The following is a 17,508-nucleotide window of genomic DNA, read 5'->3' as shown; positions in this document are numbered from 1 at the left end:
TATCTCAGTCCAATAACAAAGAATATCATCCACAGTCACTGGAGACCCATCCTCGACTCGCGCTACTACAATGAAGCTCACCTCACTCACCACTATGATTATGTCTGCCGCAGTATTGGTGGGCATCGTTAAAGCACAAACCAACACATGTGCCCAGAATAGTGAGTATTCAACACATATTTTCAAGTTGATCTCAGACCGCATACTTACGGGTGCTTGCAGGCATGTATGAGTGTGGACAACTCGCGGGTTTTAACGGGGGCATGCCATTTTTGTTTTACTGCAATATAGACAACACTGTCGAGGTCATTAAAATGTGCACTTGTATCGAGTGCTGTCATGTCATCAACGGAGGTGTAGGTCACTCCGGGTCTGTGCACTGCACATAAGGGGTGAGCCCGCTTCTTGCTTGCCGTGTCAATAATGTCAGTGACACATTAACGTGACAGCTGTCTCTGTAACTGGAACTGGTTGGTGCTAGGAGATCAGAATGAGGCCTTTGGGATCGTAGACCCTATATGTTGCGTCATATGCTTTTCCTCCTTGTGGCACTCCCCGACTCCCACGGTTAGTGGGAGAACTTCGGGTTTTGTCAGACGCAAACGTGGTCAACCAATGTGCAGCTTACGTGTTTTGGATGACATCTTATGCGTGAGGTGACTGAGGCCTCATTTCCGGCATGCGGCCAGAGCAACCAGTATTGACGGATCGGCCCTCACTAGCACTGCTCTATCCTCGGGATATTCGACAATATGATCACGCTGAAGCCGCGTTATTAGGTTGCCATTCCCATCCGGGATCAACGAGATCTTCAGGATCATCTATGTTCAACCGTGAGTTCGTCGGTCCGAGTCCGTGTCGCAATTTCATCCCTCACCTGATCGCACTCCTGGTAAAGGTCGGTTCCACGAGACCAATGATCACAAGTGTGTCGTCTTGATACAGTGTGCTGCCATTGGACGCCTTACACTCCTTCCCTCGAGTAATAACTTGCTCCTCCAATACGTCTGAATCGAATTACAAATCTGCGCATTCAAGTTATCTAATTTATCTTTATGTTTTTCAACCTAACGGAATGTTCTCCCCAATACGCATCTTTAGGAAATGGACTTCTCCAAATCCTCGCTCGTATGAACCTTTCCATTGCTCTCGATCATCCTATACACCCATCCCGCCGGCCGGAAGTTGTCTGCGTTGACTGTTCTCGCAGACTGGGACTGCAAGTGTTGCTGAAGGCACTCCTAGTAGGTGGATGGGCCTTGATGCCGGCCCGAAGAACCGCGAGCATTTCGCCAGACCTAGTACTCGAGGCCAAGACCATCTTATGGAATGGGTACGTGTAGAGATTCTCGGAGCAATATTCTATCTCAATGTTCATAGTCCTCCCGGTGCGTTTGAGTTCCCTGCTTTTGTAGAGGGCTCGAAAGCTAGAGGATTTAAATATAGCACACACCTCAATGATTTTGCTTCTCCTGGATACTCGTGCACCAACTTAAGCGGCAGACTGTATTTAACCTCCAACCATGAGTTTATCATTGATTCTGTCCAGTCGTGTACTGGCACCGGGCTGGCTGAGGTGTTGGATATATTGTAAAACACAGCCAAGGCGTGACGACTCTTCTTTGACATGTAGAACATAAGATCAGGCTGTACCAGCCCTGTTTCTCTTTGCTTTGTCGAATTCTAGTCAATCTCCGAGGGAGTCGCAGCTCACAAAACATGTGACTTATCGTTGTCAAATTGGGTTTTTGATCAGCATCGGGGATATGGAATTGAATGAATGCACACTCGAGGGTAACGGCGTCGAAGCTGACTGCGATAAATATTTAAAATATATGGGATAATCATAGAGACTAGCCAGTGCTTACGGTACTAGCATAATCTATATGTGATGAGCGCGGAAGTAGTGCCTGCATACGTATTGCATCAAGCATCACGACCATACTACCGAAGCTAATTCATGATGAGGTATGCACTCTCTCAAGCTACCAGTTTCGAACAGACGGCACTGCCCTTATACAACGCCGATCAAAATAGTAGGCTGCCTCGTTAGAGGCGATGACCGCATGCTCTTCCGAGGCTTACGTGTCCTGGGTTGCACAGGAGACGACCTGATGATTCGGGGTTGTCCATCCTTCCTAGGCCTCAAGGTTTTGTAGACCTGCCATTCCTTCCCCTCGACAGTGATGCTACCGAGGTGCTTGGTGTTCTCCTGGTCCGCAGGTTTGGTTTGTATTTGCGGGGCTTTCGGGGAAGGCAGCGTTGGTCGAACTTGAGGCTTGAACGTAGGGTCGACTATGACAGTCCCGTGTGCTCCAAGCATGGGGAGACCTTGAGAATTCAATCTCTCACCCCTAGGTCCAACTCCAAACTCTGATATATCCTCTTGCTCTTCGATAAAGATAGACGGCTCAGACGAGACAAAGTGAACATGTCTTTCAGTACCCACACCAGCAGACCCATCCGCTGCCGGTAAAGTTGTGTTCATCTCTCTCACCACTCGTTCCTTTTCCTCGTGGCCGAGCAATTGTCCCACCTGAGTCAAAAATGTCTCGTGGTTCCTCTGGAACTCGTGCTCGAGAATTTGCTCTTTCGTCAAGTTCGTGGCAGAGCCGACGGGTCTCTGCAATACATATCTCATACGAACGCCAGAGCTAGTCTGTTCGACAGTGCGAGTGCCCAGTGAATTGTTGTGCCAGAAGTCGATCCCTTTGAAGCCGATGCGCTCTGGGCTGCGCTGAAGTGGCTGGGGCCTCTTTACGGGTGTGCGAAGGACAGAGCCCGCGTCGAACGCATGCTGGGTCACAGGAGTCTGAGGGAAGCACGCCGTGGTGCTTGGCGGTGGTGTGGCGCCCCCCTCCTCGTCTACATCCATGCCGTTTTCTTCTTCATTATCGTTCGTGTCGTGTTCGGGGTAGATCCAGCGCGTATGAGCGCCAAGACCAGTAGCAGTTTGAGTGATCATTACAGACGTGCCATCTACATCACGACATCTGAGATAGTAGCCTTTGGCGTTGCCAACGTTAGTCGGGCGTGTGACATTGGGAATGGAAGATACCATTGTGGAGTATCGTGATGTGCGATAGGGGTGTGAGTGATAAAAGTGAGTAAAGTGTTGAGTAAAAGTAGTGTGTTGGTAAACCTGAAAAGCTCGTTCAAATACGTTTCATCGCAGGTGCTTCGAGAGGGGTGTGGATGAAAGGATTCTTTTGGGCTTTGTTCACAATAGCTGGCTGCTTTGTCCACTCTTTTATGTGCTTGGGCTGCCATTTCAGGACAGTTGTCCGGACCAGGGGCGGCCACGCTGTCCAAGGCGGGTTCTTTGACTCAGTAAGTTGAGCGCAAAAGTGCTAGTGTGGCGGCCTTGGCGCTTGGAGAGCGCTGATGATGACCCGGCGCGTTTGGCCCATCGACGTGACTCGGTGTAGGTGTGTGGCAGACTGGCGTGGGAACCCGGTACATGAAGTGGCGTTGAGGTTTACCACGGTGGACAACTTGTCCGTTGATCAACTTCGTTATCATGACGCCGGACAGCTGCATATGTGGACTAATGTTCTCTGTCATTTTGGAGACCCAACCAGACTCCACAAGCAGAATCCACAAGTGGTTTCAAACCCATTATGATGATATCGATAAGTTCCTTTGAACCATTGAATTAACATGTCGTGAATAACTTTCATATGTTGGTACGTTGCTAACTGCGAGACTGACTCGGACTGCTGACGCCTGAAGCTGTTGCATACCCACTGTTACCAAGGCAAGGAAATCCAACGAGCTGGATTCCAAGGGATGCGAACCTTAGCTATAGTGTCCACAGGCTTTTTACTCGGAATTTTTTCACTGGCTACCACTGATTGATGTCACCCCCTTCAAAATCGGTCGTCCACATTTTTAAACTGAACCGCAGAAGGACAATATATTGTCATATCCACTACTTCGTCACGGAGTCCGAAACTCCTCAAGAAATCACATTGATCGACACAAGTAGTATGAATTGTGGACCATTTTACTCAAATCAGAACATCCACAGCTGAAGCCGTTAAAGGTCGCACTTCCATACGAGCGTGATGTTCCAAGACCATAACACAACACTTCAAGACACTCAGTCAACGCCCAACTACCCTGAAGAAATATGTTTTACAAGTCGCCATACCGTCATATCCCCTTCTTTCCGCAAACACCTGCTGGATTCAGGATGTTGAACCCCTCGAAGAAGCCTATCTTTCGTCCCTCCATTTTTTCGCGTGATCCTTCACCGCGCGTCGACTCCTCTTCAAGCGCCCGCAAGCCAAATGCCCCTGCATTCTTTGATTACAACGCACCTCCGACACAGGGTCTTCCGTATATCTTTGAGCCCGCCTCAGCCAACACCGCCCGTGTCAGGCATCCACCCAAGAATGTTGCTCCGAAAGTCTTCAAGAAGAATGCCCCCACCAAGGCTTTCCCCAGTCAAATCATCCACCCGCGCCGCAAACTCTGGCACAAACGCTTCACTTACCATCTCACAGTCACTCGTCCTGGACTCCGTCGCAAAGGCCCCCGGTTCTACAACCCAGCGAAGCTAAAGCGCGAGAAAGCAGCGGTGGCCCTGAACAACCTTGAAAATGCCGCCTTCAAGACTATGCAAGCCGACGATATGACCGCCGAAGATCGTATATTCCTCAAGCAGCTTCAGGAGCTCCGCCTCGATCAATTGCGCCGGCACGCGCTTGGAGATGCTAGAGAGGTCATCGCACGTGCTGAAGCATTGGGTCCGCAACGTGAGTTGGAGCACGCGGAGCGCGACCGTCAAGCTGACCTCCGATTGGAGGAGAACGCACGGAAGAAGAAGGAAGAGGAGGAATCTCGCCGTTTGGAGGAGCTGCGCCGCTTGGAGGAGGAACGTCAGCGGCAGGAGGAGGAGAAGCGTAGAAAAGAGGAGGCCAGGCGCAGACAGGAAGAACTTAGGCGTCGCGCAGAGGAGCAGGCGCGCCTTCGTGAGCAACGCGAACGCGAATTCCAAGCCAAACGAGAGGCTTTCCGTAAAGCTCAGGAGGAAGCTGAACGTCGGGCCCGTGAGCAAGCCGAGCAGGGCCTTCAGGCAGAAGCTCGACGACAAGAGAGGCAGCGCCAAGAAGAACTTCATCGCAATAAAACTCAAGCAGACATTGTTGCTTTTTTCCAGCTCTACGACGCAAAGTGGCAAGAGCTCAAACTAAGCAAGAATTTGGCTTCAGTCATGCTCTGCGAGATGCCGTGGCCCACCTTTCAGCAAGGCTGTACATCCCCTGATGACATCTCGCGCCGCAGCATGGAGGAATTCATCTTCCACCCCCTCCGCCCAGGGATTGAGACCAAGTCGCACAAGGACCGACTGAAGGCAGAGATACTTCGATTCCACCCCGACAAATTTAACTCACACACCGTGCACAAATTGCAGGAGTGCGATAGGGGAAGGGCTATCGAAATTGCGGGAGCGCTGGCTAGAATGCTGACGAACATGATGGCTGAAGAGATTCAGAAAGAGACGAGTCGATAGGTCAGTATATGCTGCAGTGATTCACATCTTTAGCGTAATTAGAATATGTCCATCATGCAATCATACGACTATTACATGTTTACTTTGCAAGTGACCTTAGCCGCCCTTGAAAGGCACCTTTAACGTACCGCACCTTATGACCAATCTTCTAAGCCGGCGGCATTTTAATGGCCTTTTACCTTTTTCCGACATCACTCACTTACCTGCGGTTGCGGGTCACCGAACTTACCAACCAGTTTCGAGCAGACCGCAATGCCGACCGTTACGACAACGATGGCAACGGCAACTGTCTCAACGTCGGACAAGCTACTTAATCCGTCCAGCAAAAGTTCGTCGACGACGGAGGCAACGCTACAATCGCTGTACAACCGTGCAGCGAGAACATTCCTTCACCGAGACGTCGCAATCACGTTCACACTATTAAGCGCTGCATTCGCGCTCCTCCCACCTCCCCTCGCGCCCTCGCCTGATCCCCTAGATGTCCACCGGAGAAAGTGGGACATCCTTCGCATCACCCTCGAGACCACCGTCTTCTCTTCTACTCCAGACCTCGTTGGCTTACCACAGCCGCTCCGAGAATCCCTACTCTTGTCTCCCCAATCATTCATTTCCAATTTGTATGCTCGATCTCTCACTTTGTTTACTCCTTCGTCACTGTACCGAAAGCCGAGCTCCGCATTCCTCCCGCACCAAGTCGTCATCACACTCATAGCATCCAGCATCAAGATAGATTGTTTAAATATCGGTCGCGACATTACAGAGGACTGGCTATCGAAACGCGGCCAATACGAGTTCGTGCCTTCAACAGGTGAACCATATCACAAGGTTCTGGAACTCTACTGCCTGCATGTCTTGCCTCGTTTGGGTGAGTGGGAGTACGGCAAAGAATTTCTGTCAGACGAGAATGAGCTCTCGTCTGACAAAAGACGCGTGAGTTTAATTTCATGATTCTTGTATTCTACTGAACATGATATTGCCAGGAACTTCATTCGGCTCTTGAGGCCCAACATGCTCAGGCGCTGGAGAGTACAAAGCGGGAAACGCCAAAACCTGAGCCTCCTCCCTCTCCTATACCGATACCTCCACTCCGCTCTCTATCCCCGGCGTCCTCCTCCTCCTCTCTATCCACCACATCTACCCGCACCGCAGTCCCAGCATCTCCCCGTCCAAAACTTACCCGCCAACCATCCACATCTTCCACCTCTGCAGTTTCAGACGTCACGGTAACTAGACCCCCTCGCCACCGCCCCAACCAAAGCATGCCCCGGGGAAGTTCAAGTGCCAGTGCCGTTCGCATCTCCCGCCCTCCAGTCGACCACAATCTCGCGACTGCACAGCCCCCAAGTTCCCTAGCACTAATACGATCTTATCTCAACCACTATTTCACCGCAAACAGAATAGTCCACTCTATCGGTTTTGTTCTTCCTAATTCCCCTACTGTCTTTGATCCTTCGGAGACGGCGGCGCTTAGAGACACCCGCGGACCTGGTACGGAGGAGATTATTGGAAGCACGTGGTGATTCGATTGTGAGACGGTTATGGAATGAGTCGGTGAGGGCCGTTTTGGATACTGTTAGGATGGGTGGCGGGGGACTTGTATAACATACGGTGCGTTTGCCTTTGTTTTCGGGGATTCGTCGCCTTGAAACTCTTGTTCGCCGTCTTCGCACTCTCGTTTGCCACTTTGTCTGACTGTATCTGCAGATCCCCTTTGACCCATCATCCTGTGCCACATAGTCGCTCTCATTCCAAGACGTCCAACGGGTTGGTCTCCCATATCCGTGCCCGTGTGCTATACTTGCAAATCGTAGGCTCGCCGCCTGTATTACGTGATATCTGGCTTGGACACTGTCCTTGCACTAATATATTGCCTGTGCGTGCATCAGATCTAATCACATGTTTTGAATATGGGTCAGCTGTGGTTCAAGCATTGACTCATGATCCATTGGCTCCGACCGAGCGTCGCAAGCTGATCTGTCGTGAAGAGAAACAATCGCAAGTGTCCATTGCTGCCATGCGGGCTATTGAGCGGCAGAACCAATGGCCAGTGCTCGTCCCTAAACATATCGTCACTGAGTGCTGGGATGCGTATTCGAAAGGTTCGCGTTGGATGGCTCCCTCTGTTTGCGCCGTATGTGCTCAGTACCAGGTGGATTGTCAACTATTTGTCATCAGCGAGCGTAATTCGTCTGGACTGCATCTTGATTCTCTTCGTGTCACTGATACTTTTATCGTGTCGTGCAAAGTTTGTCGTGTCGTTTCACATTTGGTAGCCCGCTGATTGATGGCTTCATGATAGACCATGCAGGAGTTGTATCCGTCAACGACAACTCTGAGTCTGAACGTATGTAGCTCATGTCACGCCGCATTGCGAAGGTTCCACGTCTTGCCCTTCGAAACAACTTGTATCGCGGCGACCTTCCTGTCCAGTTTCAAGACCTTACTTGGATTGAGGAGAAAATTTGTGCGATATACTGTGTCACCGCTCATCATATAATTCCACTCGCTGACAAGACATACAAATCAGACCAATGTACATCGAACTGCCTCAAAATTTGAACCGGACCGATTTCCCAAACAAACATCATGTAGTTTTACTCGCTGACGAAACGTATATAACAGACCAATTTACATCGAACTGCTTCAAAATTTGAACCGGACCGAGGTGAGTGCTTGATTCGATGGTAACACAGCCATTGACATGCGGTGTCAGAAAGGTGCCTGCAACTACGGCATGCAAAACTGACCCAAATAGCAGGTTTCTTCATCGCTTTCACCCCGTATCTCTCCTTCCCGTAGACTATCGACTTTGTGCAGTGTTTCTCTACCCAGTCTGTCTATACAACCAATATCGATCAAGGTCATGCCACACGAAGAGGCCGAGTCAAGCACATCAAGGAGACAGGGAGAAGCGCCATTGCACTCACCGATATATCAGACGAGCGCGAAGGATCCACCACCATATGGTGCACAGTACCGCCAGGACACACTTTGGGAAGGTGGGCAGCCACCTGATGATACCCACCAGCTTACTCAATTAGACGCAGGCGGGAATGAAGCGCTTCCTCCTATGTGGCATCAGTTTAAGATGTCGAATAATAAAACACTATATCAAGATGACACGCTCGTGATGGTCTCTTGGAACCAACCTTTACCAGGAGTGCGACTAGGTGAGTGATGAAATTGCGACAAGGAGCGACGAACTCACGGTTGAACATAGATAACCCTGGATATCTCGCTCCCGGATGGGAATGGCATATCTCACCATTCGGTCGGTCCTACTTCATCAACCTCAGTACTCGGACCACGTCGTGGAAGAAACCAAAGCCAGAACGTCCAGCAGGGAGCTTGAAGCCAGATTGCGTCATCAAGGGTCACTCCGAATGCATATGGAGCCTTGCCTACTTGGGTACCAGTGGCAATATAATGAGCGCGTCTGACGATAGTTCTATTCGTCAGTGGAAAAGAGACGGAGAGCCAGTGGGAAAACCTTTGAATAACAATGGCGGAGGGATAGTTTCGATGGTAGTATCCCCAGATGAAACGATGGTGATTTGTGGAAGTACAGACGGCAGACTGCGGCTGTGGAATATAACGGAGGTCAGAATGATCGGCGACCCGTGGGAGGGGCATAGTAGTAATGCTCCAGTGAGGTGCCTCGACTGGTCTCGCAATTCCCTGGAGATAGCAAGTGGATCTGTTGACGGCACCATACGACGCTGGAACCCGGATACTGGTCGACAAATGGGACCACCTATAGAGACCAGCCATCAATGGGTTGAAGCCGTCAAATACTCTCCACAAGGCGACAAGTTCATGAGCGGCGGTGCGGACGATGTAATCCGCGTGTGGTCGAGGAACGGCAAGCTGCTTATCGAAATCAAGGGACATGAAAACTGGGTGACGTCATTGTGGTGGTCCAAGAACGGCGCACACATCTTTTCTGCCTCACTTGATACCACCATCCGCAAATGGCGGGTGATTGATGGACAGGAACTCGTCGTTTTTCGGGGTCATGCCCACGACGTCAGATCCCTCTGTCTTACTCCCAATGAAAGCTATATGGTTAGCGTATCAACTGACTGCTCCATCCACATCTGGGATCTCAAGACCAACCAGGCAGTCGGAGATCCACTCTTGCATGATGACAGAGTCTTCGCTGTTGCCATGTCTTCCGATGGAAAATACATTGCCAGCGCTGGACCAGACAAAAATATCTATGTATGGAGCCTGGAGGCGGCGCTCTTGAAAAATGTTGTAGTACGTATGCGCTTTGTTGTCCGATTTCCCTTTCTAATGGTTCTGGCCATCTAGGATGTGAATGATGGGGATGCCAAGCTGAAGGCAAGTCTTCTCTGCTCCTCTTTCACACTAGATCTCACTTTTTACCAGAGACATCCAGCCCAACTGAGAGTTGTGCGCCCACCATTCGTGAGCAGCCTCATCTTGTCTCATATATTTCGTTTGATTCTTAATGCCCATCTGCATTTCAAACAACAGGCCAATAACAGAAGCTTGGCGAAATATGTCAGTAGAATCTTTCGTTCTTCAGCTCTTGCTAATCTGACTTTGATGATACAGGGCAATGATTTCTTCGGCAGCGAGTTAGACCACGCGTCTCGTCGTCCAGCTCCATCGGATAGCTCTTTGTCTCCCATTCATTGGCGCCATTTGCTTGGCACTCTCCGGTTCGGTGCTCAATCCACAGATGCGCCCTCACCATCACCTCGCGAGTCCCGGAATTGGAATTTCAACTTATTTCGTGTAGGAAATTCCAGCCGCACCGTTGAAGTAGCTCCTGGCCGCAAAAAAAAAGTGAGTGTGCTTGCAATCATGATCTATATTCTTCGATATCATTGAAAACACAATTATAGAGATACGCCATCGCTCCTCCCAGCAAAGCTGAAGTGGAAGCAGCTATGCAACGTGCGAACGGCAACCAAACCAACAGCTCAACGCGACCGGGTCAACCCGCAGTAGGGGCACAAGGCTTTCAAACACGACCGACAGAAACACATCAGTCAACCAGTGGGAGGGGAGAAGTCTCCTACGAAGTCACCTGCTGCGGATTTTACTTTGGTCGTCGTCGTTCCACTTTGCATCAGTCATGAAATCATCTAGAAACTTTGCTACTCAAATATTCTCTCTCGTCCATTTCATCTGTGTTTACGCATCATGTACATTAGATATAGCTCGTTCCGTCCTATGTACATGCGCACGGAATTGACATATTTCTCTTAATGAGGAACGCGTGATTGAAGCAAGCATAAATCTGTGCCTATAAATGACCCAGCCGGTCCCGCATAGAATATCCGAAAGACACAGGAGATCGAATACGAACAGGGTCAGTGTGAAAAAGGATACTAAATGACATAGTTGTGCACCAGCGCTTTTGAGGCTCGCTAGTCGATGGCGAAGACCTGCAATATCAAGAAAAGAAGGCACAGCAGAGGGCTCGGGCCTGAAGGCGCGATTGGAGGCTGGCTGGCAGGGATCAGTAGTATATGCATATGTGATGGATGGGTATGAACTGACAATGTTCGAGTCCGGCATTCGAAAGGAAGAGAATTTGAAGTCCATACCCCCTCTGTACGGTATTCCGGCCCCCAATGTGCCAAGGTAGTGTTGGGTCATCTCTAATGTGGCTACAAACTTCAGATTACGTGATCCATGGCGTTATGCGATATATGCCTTTCATTCTCGTTCTCTCGACGACAATGATCAAAAGGAGAAATTGATCGTTGTGTTTACTGGTCGGTGTTTAACCTACTGGACCCAGTGTAGCAGCGCTCAAGGGCTCAAAGATACTGGCAGAGGATTTGTTGAGTGCGTTTCGGTGAGGTCCTGCCATGTTCGTGGCTTCGGAAGGTTGCTGGAGGTCCGCAACTGTCCCAGTGTCCGATATCTGAAAGGGGGAGTAAAAGGGAGTAACCAGTAATATTTAGTGTCTGGGATGCATTCTGAGATGACTTAGGTTAGATTGAAACGTGGACAACTATATTAGACTCACCCACATGGCCCCAATGAACGCCCTGAAATCGAGCACCACATGGTAAGTTACCACAGGCTGTGAGTGCTAAATTGGTGACAAGCCTTGCCATTGTAGTGGATTGGGTTGCCCAGAACAAATGCTATCCTCTACAGTAGATTGCTTCGATCATTTCACACTCAGGCTGTCGCCCGTTGAGACCTGTCCGCGCTCGCAAAAAGCAAATGAACTCATACCAGTACCCCCATCAGAGCCGGCCACGATCGAGTTTAGCGTGATATTCTGAAATTCCGAGGTGAGACACGGCCTGAGCACAAACATTTGAATAGGCTAGACAATTTGAAGAATGCCGAAATAAATCTTACTTGCACCGTAAGACGAGTCCTGTGTGAGAAATGATGAGGAGTAGGTGAATCAACGTAGGGCCACGTCGGAAATAGCGAGCCACCTCGAAGCTTATGTAAACAGGACACAACTGTTGCAGACATGTGCCAGTGGGTTAATTGGTGGACTCGATATGGATCAAAGTATGGTTCGGTGTTAAATGTGAATTGAAACCTGTTCGTGATGGCCAAACCGCGTGCTCGGTTCCATCGGATACCATGCATGCCGGGGGGCAGTTAGTGTTAACCCAATCATAGAACTGGCGAAGATGACGGAGTACATCCAAAATGAGGAATGCCGTAACATGATCTACAAGAAACGTGCGTTGATCGATCGGCTACTTGGCCATCTTCCCATGACTTGGACTCGTTACTTACTACTATAGCTAGGTGTACTCTGATTGCCATGTCCGCGTGCATATAATTCTGCAATTTTCTCTGCATCTTATTGGTGACCGACTTGGACTAGGCCGGATCTAATGGCTTGGAAACACATTTGTTTCATTGTGAACAGTGTTTCAATGTGCGTTACAGATAAAAAAAGTACGCGACTGATCAAATGCGGCTTAAGCTTAAAACATGTTTCCTTTCTAGTTGACTTTATACAGCATTCATTGCTCTATATCACTATAAAGCGCTGTATAGTATACACCTGTACGTATACAAACACCATCGTACACAAAGTCCCCTGATCCCAACATGACCTACATATCGAACGATCCCTCTAATTGGCCTTACCTCGAATGGAGTCATGGGTACAACTATTTTATAGGTTCGTCCCATGATGTTAGTGATATCTCACTGTCATTGACTGTAGTTTCGCAGTTGCGACCTTGACCATACTGATATATGATTGGGGTGAGTAAGATAATACTTTCAGAGAGGACCATTGATCTAAACATGTTTTCAAGTACATACGTTTGCACAAGAGGCAAGTTTGTGCCATTACTGGTGCAGCCATCTCACTAAGAATGAATTAACAGTTCGAACTAATATTGGTGAGCAAAGTACTATATCAGAAGCAAACACTGGGGTAATACAGTCGATTCGGGGCAGAAGCGACGCTGCTCTATCATGAATGTTCTTTATGTTTGCGTACGTATTTAATATCATAAATGCAGCTGCCAAGTTGTGCTGACTTTACCCTATGCTAGGTTCGCTACAGTGGAATGCTATATTTGATGTATGTTTTCAACGCTAGCCAGTGTTCTGCGCTAATAAGCCACCTTTCACAACCAGTGTCTACATACTGTGTACGTGTGCCCATATATATGTTCATTTATTCTGACTGATGGGATGCAGTGTATTTCCAAATCTCTATTACAGATGCAGTGGGTATTCTTCGCTGATGTCTGCTGTTCTCATTCAACTACTAATTACGCTCCTAGGGGTGAGTGATATCTTGTCAGCTTTTCTTCTTCGAGTTGACGACTTTAACAGCTGTGAGTTGATTCAAAACATTTATTGAAACAACGAGCACCGATGACGATGACGATGACGATGACTGGGTTTTCAGGCAACATTTTGTGGTTCATGCTGGTATGGATGTCTCTGATAATTAATGCCATGCTGGGAGGTGAGTGTCATGGTGGCCCCTGGTGATATCAGCTTGACTGAGATTTTTGCAAGTCATCATGGCAACTCGGATACATGCTATGTACCAGGGATCCAAAAGGATACTCATCTTTCTCATTGTGGTCTTACTGGCTTGTACGATTGCCTCCGTGGTTATGACGGTGATAGGGAACATCGGTGCTTCAGGAGGTAAGCTTAAATCACGGATGAAATCCTCAGAACTCATGCACGAATATCAGTGGAGAAAATTCTTTCTGGCAACCGTCATTGTTCTGAAAATTTTATGGACGCAGATGACGCAGATCTGAATGTCGAGACTGTGATACCCACCGCTGTATGGGAAATCCTTGCTTTGTGTCTTGCAGTCTGGATTATCATCAAACAGTTCCGCGAACTGAAAAAATCACAGGCAGGGGCGAACATTAGAGAATGTTTCATGGTTTTAATGAGGGGTCATATGCTGTACTTTGTAGCGTGAGTTCAAGCGATTTTGATATTATTGCCTCGCTGAAGTTATGGATGTGCTAGCTTTGCTGCTGTTTCTTGCTTCAGCCTCGGTACACTGTCTCCAAATATCTCGGTAAGCCGACTGTTCGCTATCACCTGTATACTGCTCACCATTTCTCAAGTCCTTTTCTGTGGGAACCGGTTTTTATAACGGTATTGGCGAAGTCGCTCAGGCCATGCAAATGTTTGTGCTAGGACCGCGTCTCATCCTTAGCATTCGAGAATATCACGCTCAGCGCGTGGAGAGCTCTGACGAAGCAACTTGCTTCACTACAATAGATTACCCTTAGTTGTACAGGGCAGAGAACGGATCGTCCATTAGGGTAATCAAGATAAATTTTGCGACATCGGGCAATAAAAAAGCAGACCGCCAGGAATAACGTCGACTTCAGCACAGTGCGCCACGCACCTGGGAAGATTGAGAATTTTTGCTTTGCACCATACGATCAGCGTGCCAGTGATTGGATATGTGTAGCTTAAATTTTCGCAAGAATCAGATTTCAACGTTGTCAATGTTCAACGTTCACTGGCAACTGCTACGAAGTCGATTCCCCAAAGCAGCATCCTCGGCCGAGGACATCGGAAGTGAGATCATGTGTAACAGATGGAGTATACATGTGAGTGGTGAACCCGTGAACAGAATCGATTAATGAACGAATGGGTACTGGTCGGACATAAATTCCTCAGTCAAATCCAGGATAATCGAGTGTCACTGGTCGCAGATTCTCCGTTATGGCCGGACGTGGCTGAAGAGGCGATCAAAAACGTATGGACCTGATAGAACTACACATTCAGGAGATAGCGCAACTGAGAAGACGTACGAGCTCGACGAAGAGAACCTAGTATGACAGATTTTCTGGGGCAATTATGGCAGCTCGTGGATGTATGAGGCAACGAATGCGTCACTTCACCCGTTTAGAGAGGTCAAATTGCAAAGAGCCTTACGCTGATCCAAAATAAATCAGACTCAGAACATAATGGCATCGACACAAAGTGCGAAGACAATAGTGAATTGTTCGGCAGCATGTTATTGACTATGAAGCTAGAGCACTGAGATGCAATGCTTCTCGTACAGCTTCTCTCTTCGTAGCCCACATCCACGTCAGATCACACCCCACTTTTTCCTTCCTCATGTGCTGCCTTTGTTTGCTCAAATGGCTCCAATCTTCCCCCAACACCTACGTCGGCTGTCATGAGCTGAGGCAATCCTAGTAATTCCGACTTCGAGAGAGTAGAGGTTGACAAGGGTTTAGGTGGAGGAGGGGGCGTCGCCATTCTCTACAACCAAGTGTTTCTCGGCGCAGCGAGCAACACAGTCGGTTCCTTTCGCGCAGCTTTGGTCACTGACTGAAGCCGGTGGTCAATTTCCGCTTGCAAGAGCATTCGTTTAGTACGACCTCCCTCGAACTCACTAGTTCCGAGAGCACCACTCTCTTCAGATACCTGCGTTATGAGATTGAGTGCGACTTCAACTCACTGTAAGGACCGTACAGGATGCTTTGAATGGGGTGGTCGAGTAGAAGGTTGTCATTCCATGCACGATAATTGTTCTTTGGCACATTGTGTTCTGGCGCCGACTCATCTGAGACAATTTGCAAATTGTAAATGTCCTTGGTCGACAATGGCGTTGGTCCAAATGGTGGTCATGGTTTTGACAAGAATTGGTAACGAACAATGATCTGCTTACTAAGACTTTTTTGCATCAATGCTGAAATAAGCTTTTTAAAGAAAACGTTCGCGCTCTATGTATGTAGATTCGGAACGTGTATGCCAATCACATAATCAGACCTTCTCCCATAGCATCAGTACTCAGTGTCTGAACTGTGTGTCGTATAGTAAGCCCTCCTCTCATGGCGCCCATTCACCTTCACTTGCACACTCAGTGACACTGCCTCTAATCATGCAGTGCAAGGAAGGCGCCTGTAAATACAGCATGTGAGCCTGAGCGTCTAATAGGTCTCTCCATCGCTTCCACCATCTTCGCTATTGATTTTGCCCATTATCAAGCGTAGCCTCTAGCTCATCGTCCAACCATCTGGAAGCACGGCGTCCCTTCTCGATCAGAGTCATGCTGGGCGAAGTTGGCGAGTCAAGCATATCAGCACAACGGAGAGACAGACAACAAGAAGTGCCATTGCACTCACCCACATATCGGACAAGCGCGAAATATCCACCACCATATGGTGCACAGCATCGCCAGGATGCACTTTGGAAAGGTGAGCAGCTACCTTATGATACCTACCAGCTTACTCAATTAGAAGCAGGCGGGAATGACACGCTTCCTCCTATGTGGCAGCAGTATAAATCGTCGTCAGATGGTAACACACAATATCAAGATAACACGTTCACGATGGTCTCATGGAACCGACCTTTACCAGGAGTGCGACTAGGTGAGGGGTGAAATTGCAAAACAAGGAGCGACGAACTCACAGTTGAAATTAGATTATCCCGGATACCTCACTGTTCCTGGATGTGAATGGCACATCTCACAACTGGGTCGGTCCTACTTCGTCAACCACAATACTCGGACCACGTCGTGGAAGAAACCAAAGCCAGAACGTCCGGCAGGGAGTTTGACGCCGGAGTGCGTCATCGAGGGTCACTCCGAATGCATATGGAGCCTTGCCTACTTGAGTACCAGTGGCAATATAATGAGCACGTCTGTGGATAGTTCGATTCGTCAGTGGAAAACAGACGGAGAGCCAGTGGGAAAACCCTTGAATAGCGATGGAGGAGGGATAGGTTCGATGGTGGTATCCCCAGATGAAACAATGGTCATTTGTGGAAGTGGAGATGGCAGACTGCGGGTGTGGAATATAAAGGAAGGCAGCATGATCGGCGACCCGCTGGAGGGGCACGACGCTGCAGTAATGTGCCTCGATTGGTCTCGCAAGGCCCTGGAGATAGCAAGTGGATCACAGGACGGCACCATACGACGCTGGAACCCGAATACTGGTCGACAAATAGCACCACCCATACAGACCAGTCACGGATGGGTTATGACCATCAAATACTCTCCACAAGGCGACAAATTTGTGAGTGGCGGGCGCGGCGCGATCTGCGTGTGGTCAAGGGACGGCAAGCTGCTTATCGAAATCAAGGGACATGAAAGCTGGGTGACGTCATTGTGTTGGTCCAAGGACGGCGCACACATCTTTTCTGCCTCACTTGATACCACCATCCGCAAATGGCGGGTGATTGATGGACAGGAACTCGTCATTTTTCGGGGTCACACCAACGCTGTGAAATCCATCTGTCTTACTCCCAATGAAAGCTATATTGTTAGCGCATCAGAGGATTTCTCCATTCGCATCTGGAATCTCAAACTCAAGACCAATCAGGCAGCCGGAGATCCACTCTTGCATGATGACCAAGTCTTGGCTGTTACCATGTCCCCCAATGGCAAATACATTGCCAGCACAGGATCAGACAAAAAAATATATGTATGGAGCCTGGAGGCGGCGCTCAAAAACGTTGTGGTATGTATGCGCTTTGTAATCCAATTTTCCTTCCTAATGCTTCTGGCCATTTAGGAT

At 48.9% G+C, this 17,508-nt stretch overlaps 5 protein-coding genes across 5 annotated transcripts; 4 read left to right on the top strand and 1 right to left on the bottom strand.

Moving 5' to 3' along the window:
* The first annotated feature begins 81 nt into the window (after positions 1 to 81).
* F5147DRAFT_694513 (uncharacterized protein) lies at positions 82 to 624 on the top strand. Its single transcript, XM_041437312.1, has 3 exons — positions 82 to 161; positions 223 to 392; positions 450 to 624. Exons 1-2 carry the CDS (start codon positions 95 to 97, stop codon positions 387 to 389), a joined length of 234 nt encoding a protein of 77 aa, XP_041293072.1. The 5' UTR covers positions 82 to 94; the 3' UTR covers positions 390 to 392; positions 450 to 624.
* Positions 625 to 1,743: 1,119 nt separating this feature from the next.
* Positions 1,744 to 3,502, bottom strand: F5147DRAFT_694510 (uncharacterized protein). The gene has a single exon (XM_041437311.1). It carries the CDS (start codon positions 3,059 to 3,061, stop codon positions 2,015 to 2,017), a length of 1,047 nt encoding a protein of 348 aa, XP_041293071.1. The 5' UTR covers positions 3,062 to 3,502; the 3' UTR covers positions 1,744 to 2,014.
* Positions 3,503 to 4,636: 1,134 nt separating this feature from the next.
* On the top strand, positions 4,637 to 5,518 carry F5147DRAFT_576542 (uncharacterized protein; the record flags this gene model as incomplete). Its single annotated transcript, XM_041431328.1, has 1 exon — positions 4,637 to 5,518. One exon carries the CDS (start codon positions 4,637 to 4,639, stop codon positions 5,516 to 5,518), a length of 882 nt encoding a protein of 293 aa, XP_041293070.1.
* A 100-nt stretch (positions 5,519 to 5,618) lies between these two features.
* On the top strand, positions 5,619 to 7,416 carry F5147DRAFT_166894 (uncharacterized protein). The gene is made up of 3 exons (XM_041428362.1): positions 5,619 to 6,448; positions 6,499 to 7,171; positions 7,223 to 7,416. The coding sequence occupies exons 1-2, from the start codon at positions 5,771 to 5,773 to the stop codon at positions 7,036 to 7,038; spliced, it is 1,218 nt and encodes a 405-aa protein (XP_041293069.1). The 5' UTR covers positions 5,619 to 5,770; the 3' UTR covers positions 7,039 to 7,171; positions 7,223 to 7,416.
* F5147DRAFT_694504 (uncharacterized protein) lies at positions 7,406 to 8,119 on the top strand. Its single transcript, XM_041437310.1, has 3 exons — positions 7,406 to 7,617; positions 7,694 to 7,763; positions 7,818 to 8,119. Exon 3 carries the CDS (start codon positions 7,874 to 7,876, stop codon positions 8,075 to 8,077), a length of 204 nt encoding a protein of 67 aa, XP_041293068.1. The 5' UTR covers positions 7,406 to 7,617; positions 7,694 to 7,763; positions 7,818 to 7,873; the 3' UTR covers positions 8,078 to 8,119.
* Positions 8,120 to 17,508: the final 9,389 nt, after the last annotated feature.

This window comes from Suillus discolor (genome assembly GCF_016758755.1).
Source record: "Suillus discolor strain FC423 chromosome Unknown F5147scaffold_26, whole genome shotgun sequence".
Lineage (NCBI taxonomy): Eukaryota > Fungi > Basidiomycota > Agaricomycetes > Boletales > Suillaceae > Suillus > Suillus discolor.
This window is presented reverse-complemented; position numbering and strand designations above follow the sequence as displayed.

Excerpts from the sequence above, each read along its gene's own strand:
- F5147DRAFT_694513 (XM_041437312.1), top strand. The coding sequence starts at position 95 with ATGATTATGTCTGCCGCAGTATTGGTGGGCATCGTTAAAGCACAAACC. Across the intron at positions 162-222 it reads CAACACATGTGCCCAGAATA|GCATGTATGAGTGTGGACAA; the intron begins GTGAGTATTCAA and ends GGGTGCTTGCAG.
- F5147DRAFT_694510 (XM_041437311.1), bottom strand. The coding sequence starts at position 3,061 with ATGGTATCTTCCATTCCCAATGTCACACGCCCGACTAACGTTGGCAAC.
- F5147DRAFT_166894 (XM_041428362.1), top strand. The coding sequence starts at position 5,771 with ATGCCGACCGTTACGACAACGATGGCAACGGCAACTGTCTCAACGTCG. Across the intron at positions 6,449-6,498 it reads TCTCGTCTGACAAAAGACGC|GAACTTCATTCGGCTCTTGA; the intron begins GTGAGTTTAATT and ends TGATATTGCCAG.
- F5147DRAFT_694504 (XM_041437310.1), top strand. The coding sequence starts at position 7,874 with ATGTCACGCCGCATTGCGAAGGTTCCACGTCTTGCCCTTCGAAACAAC.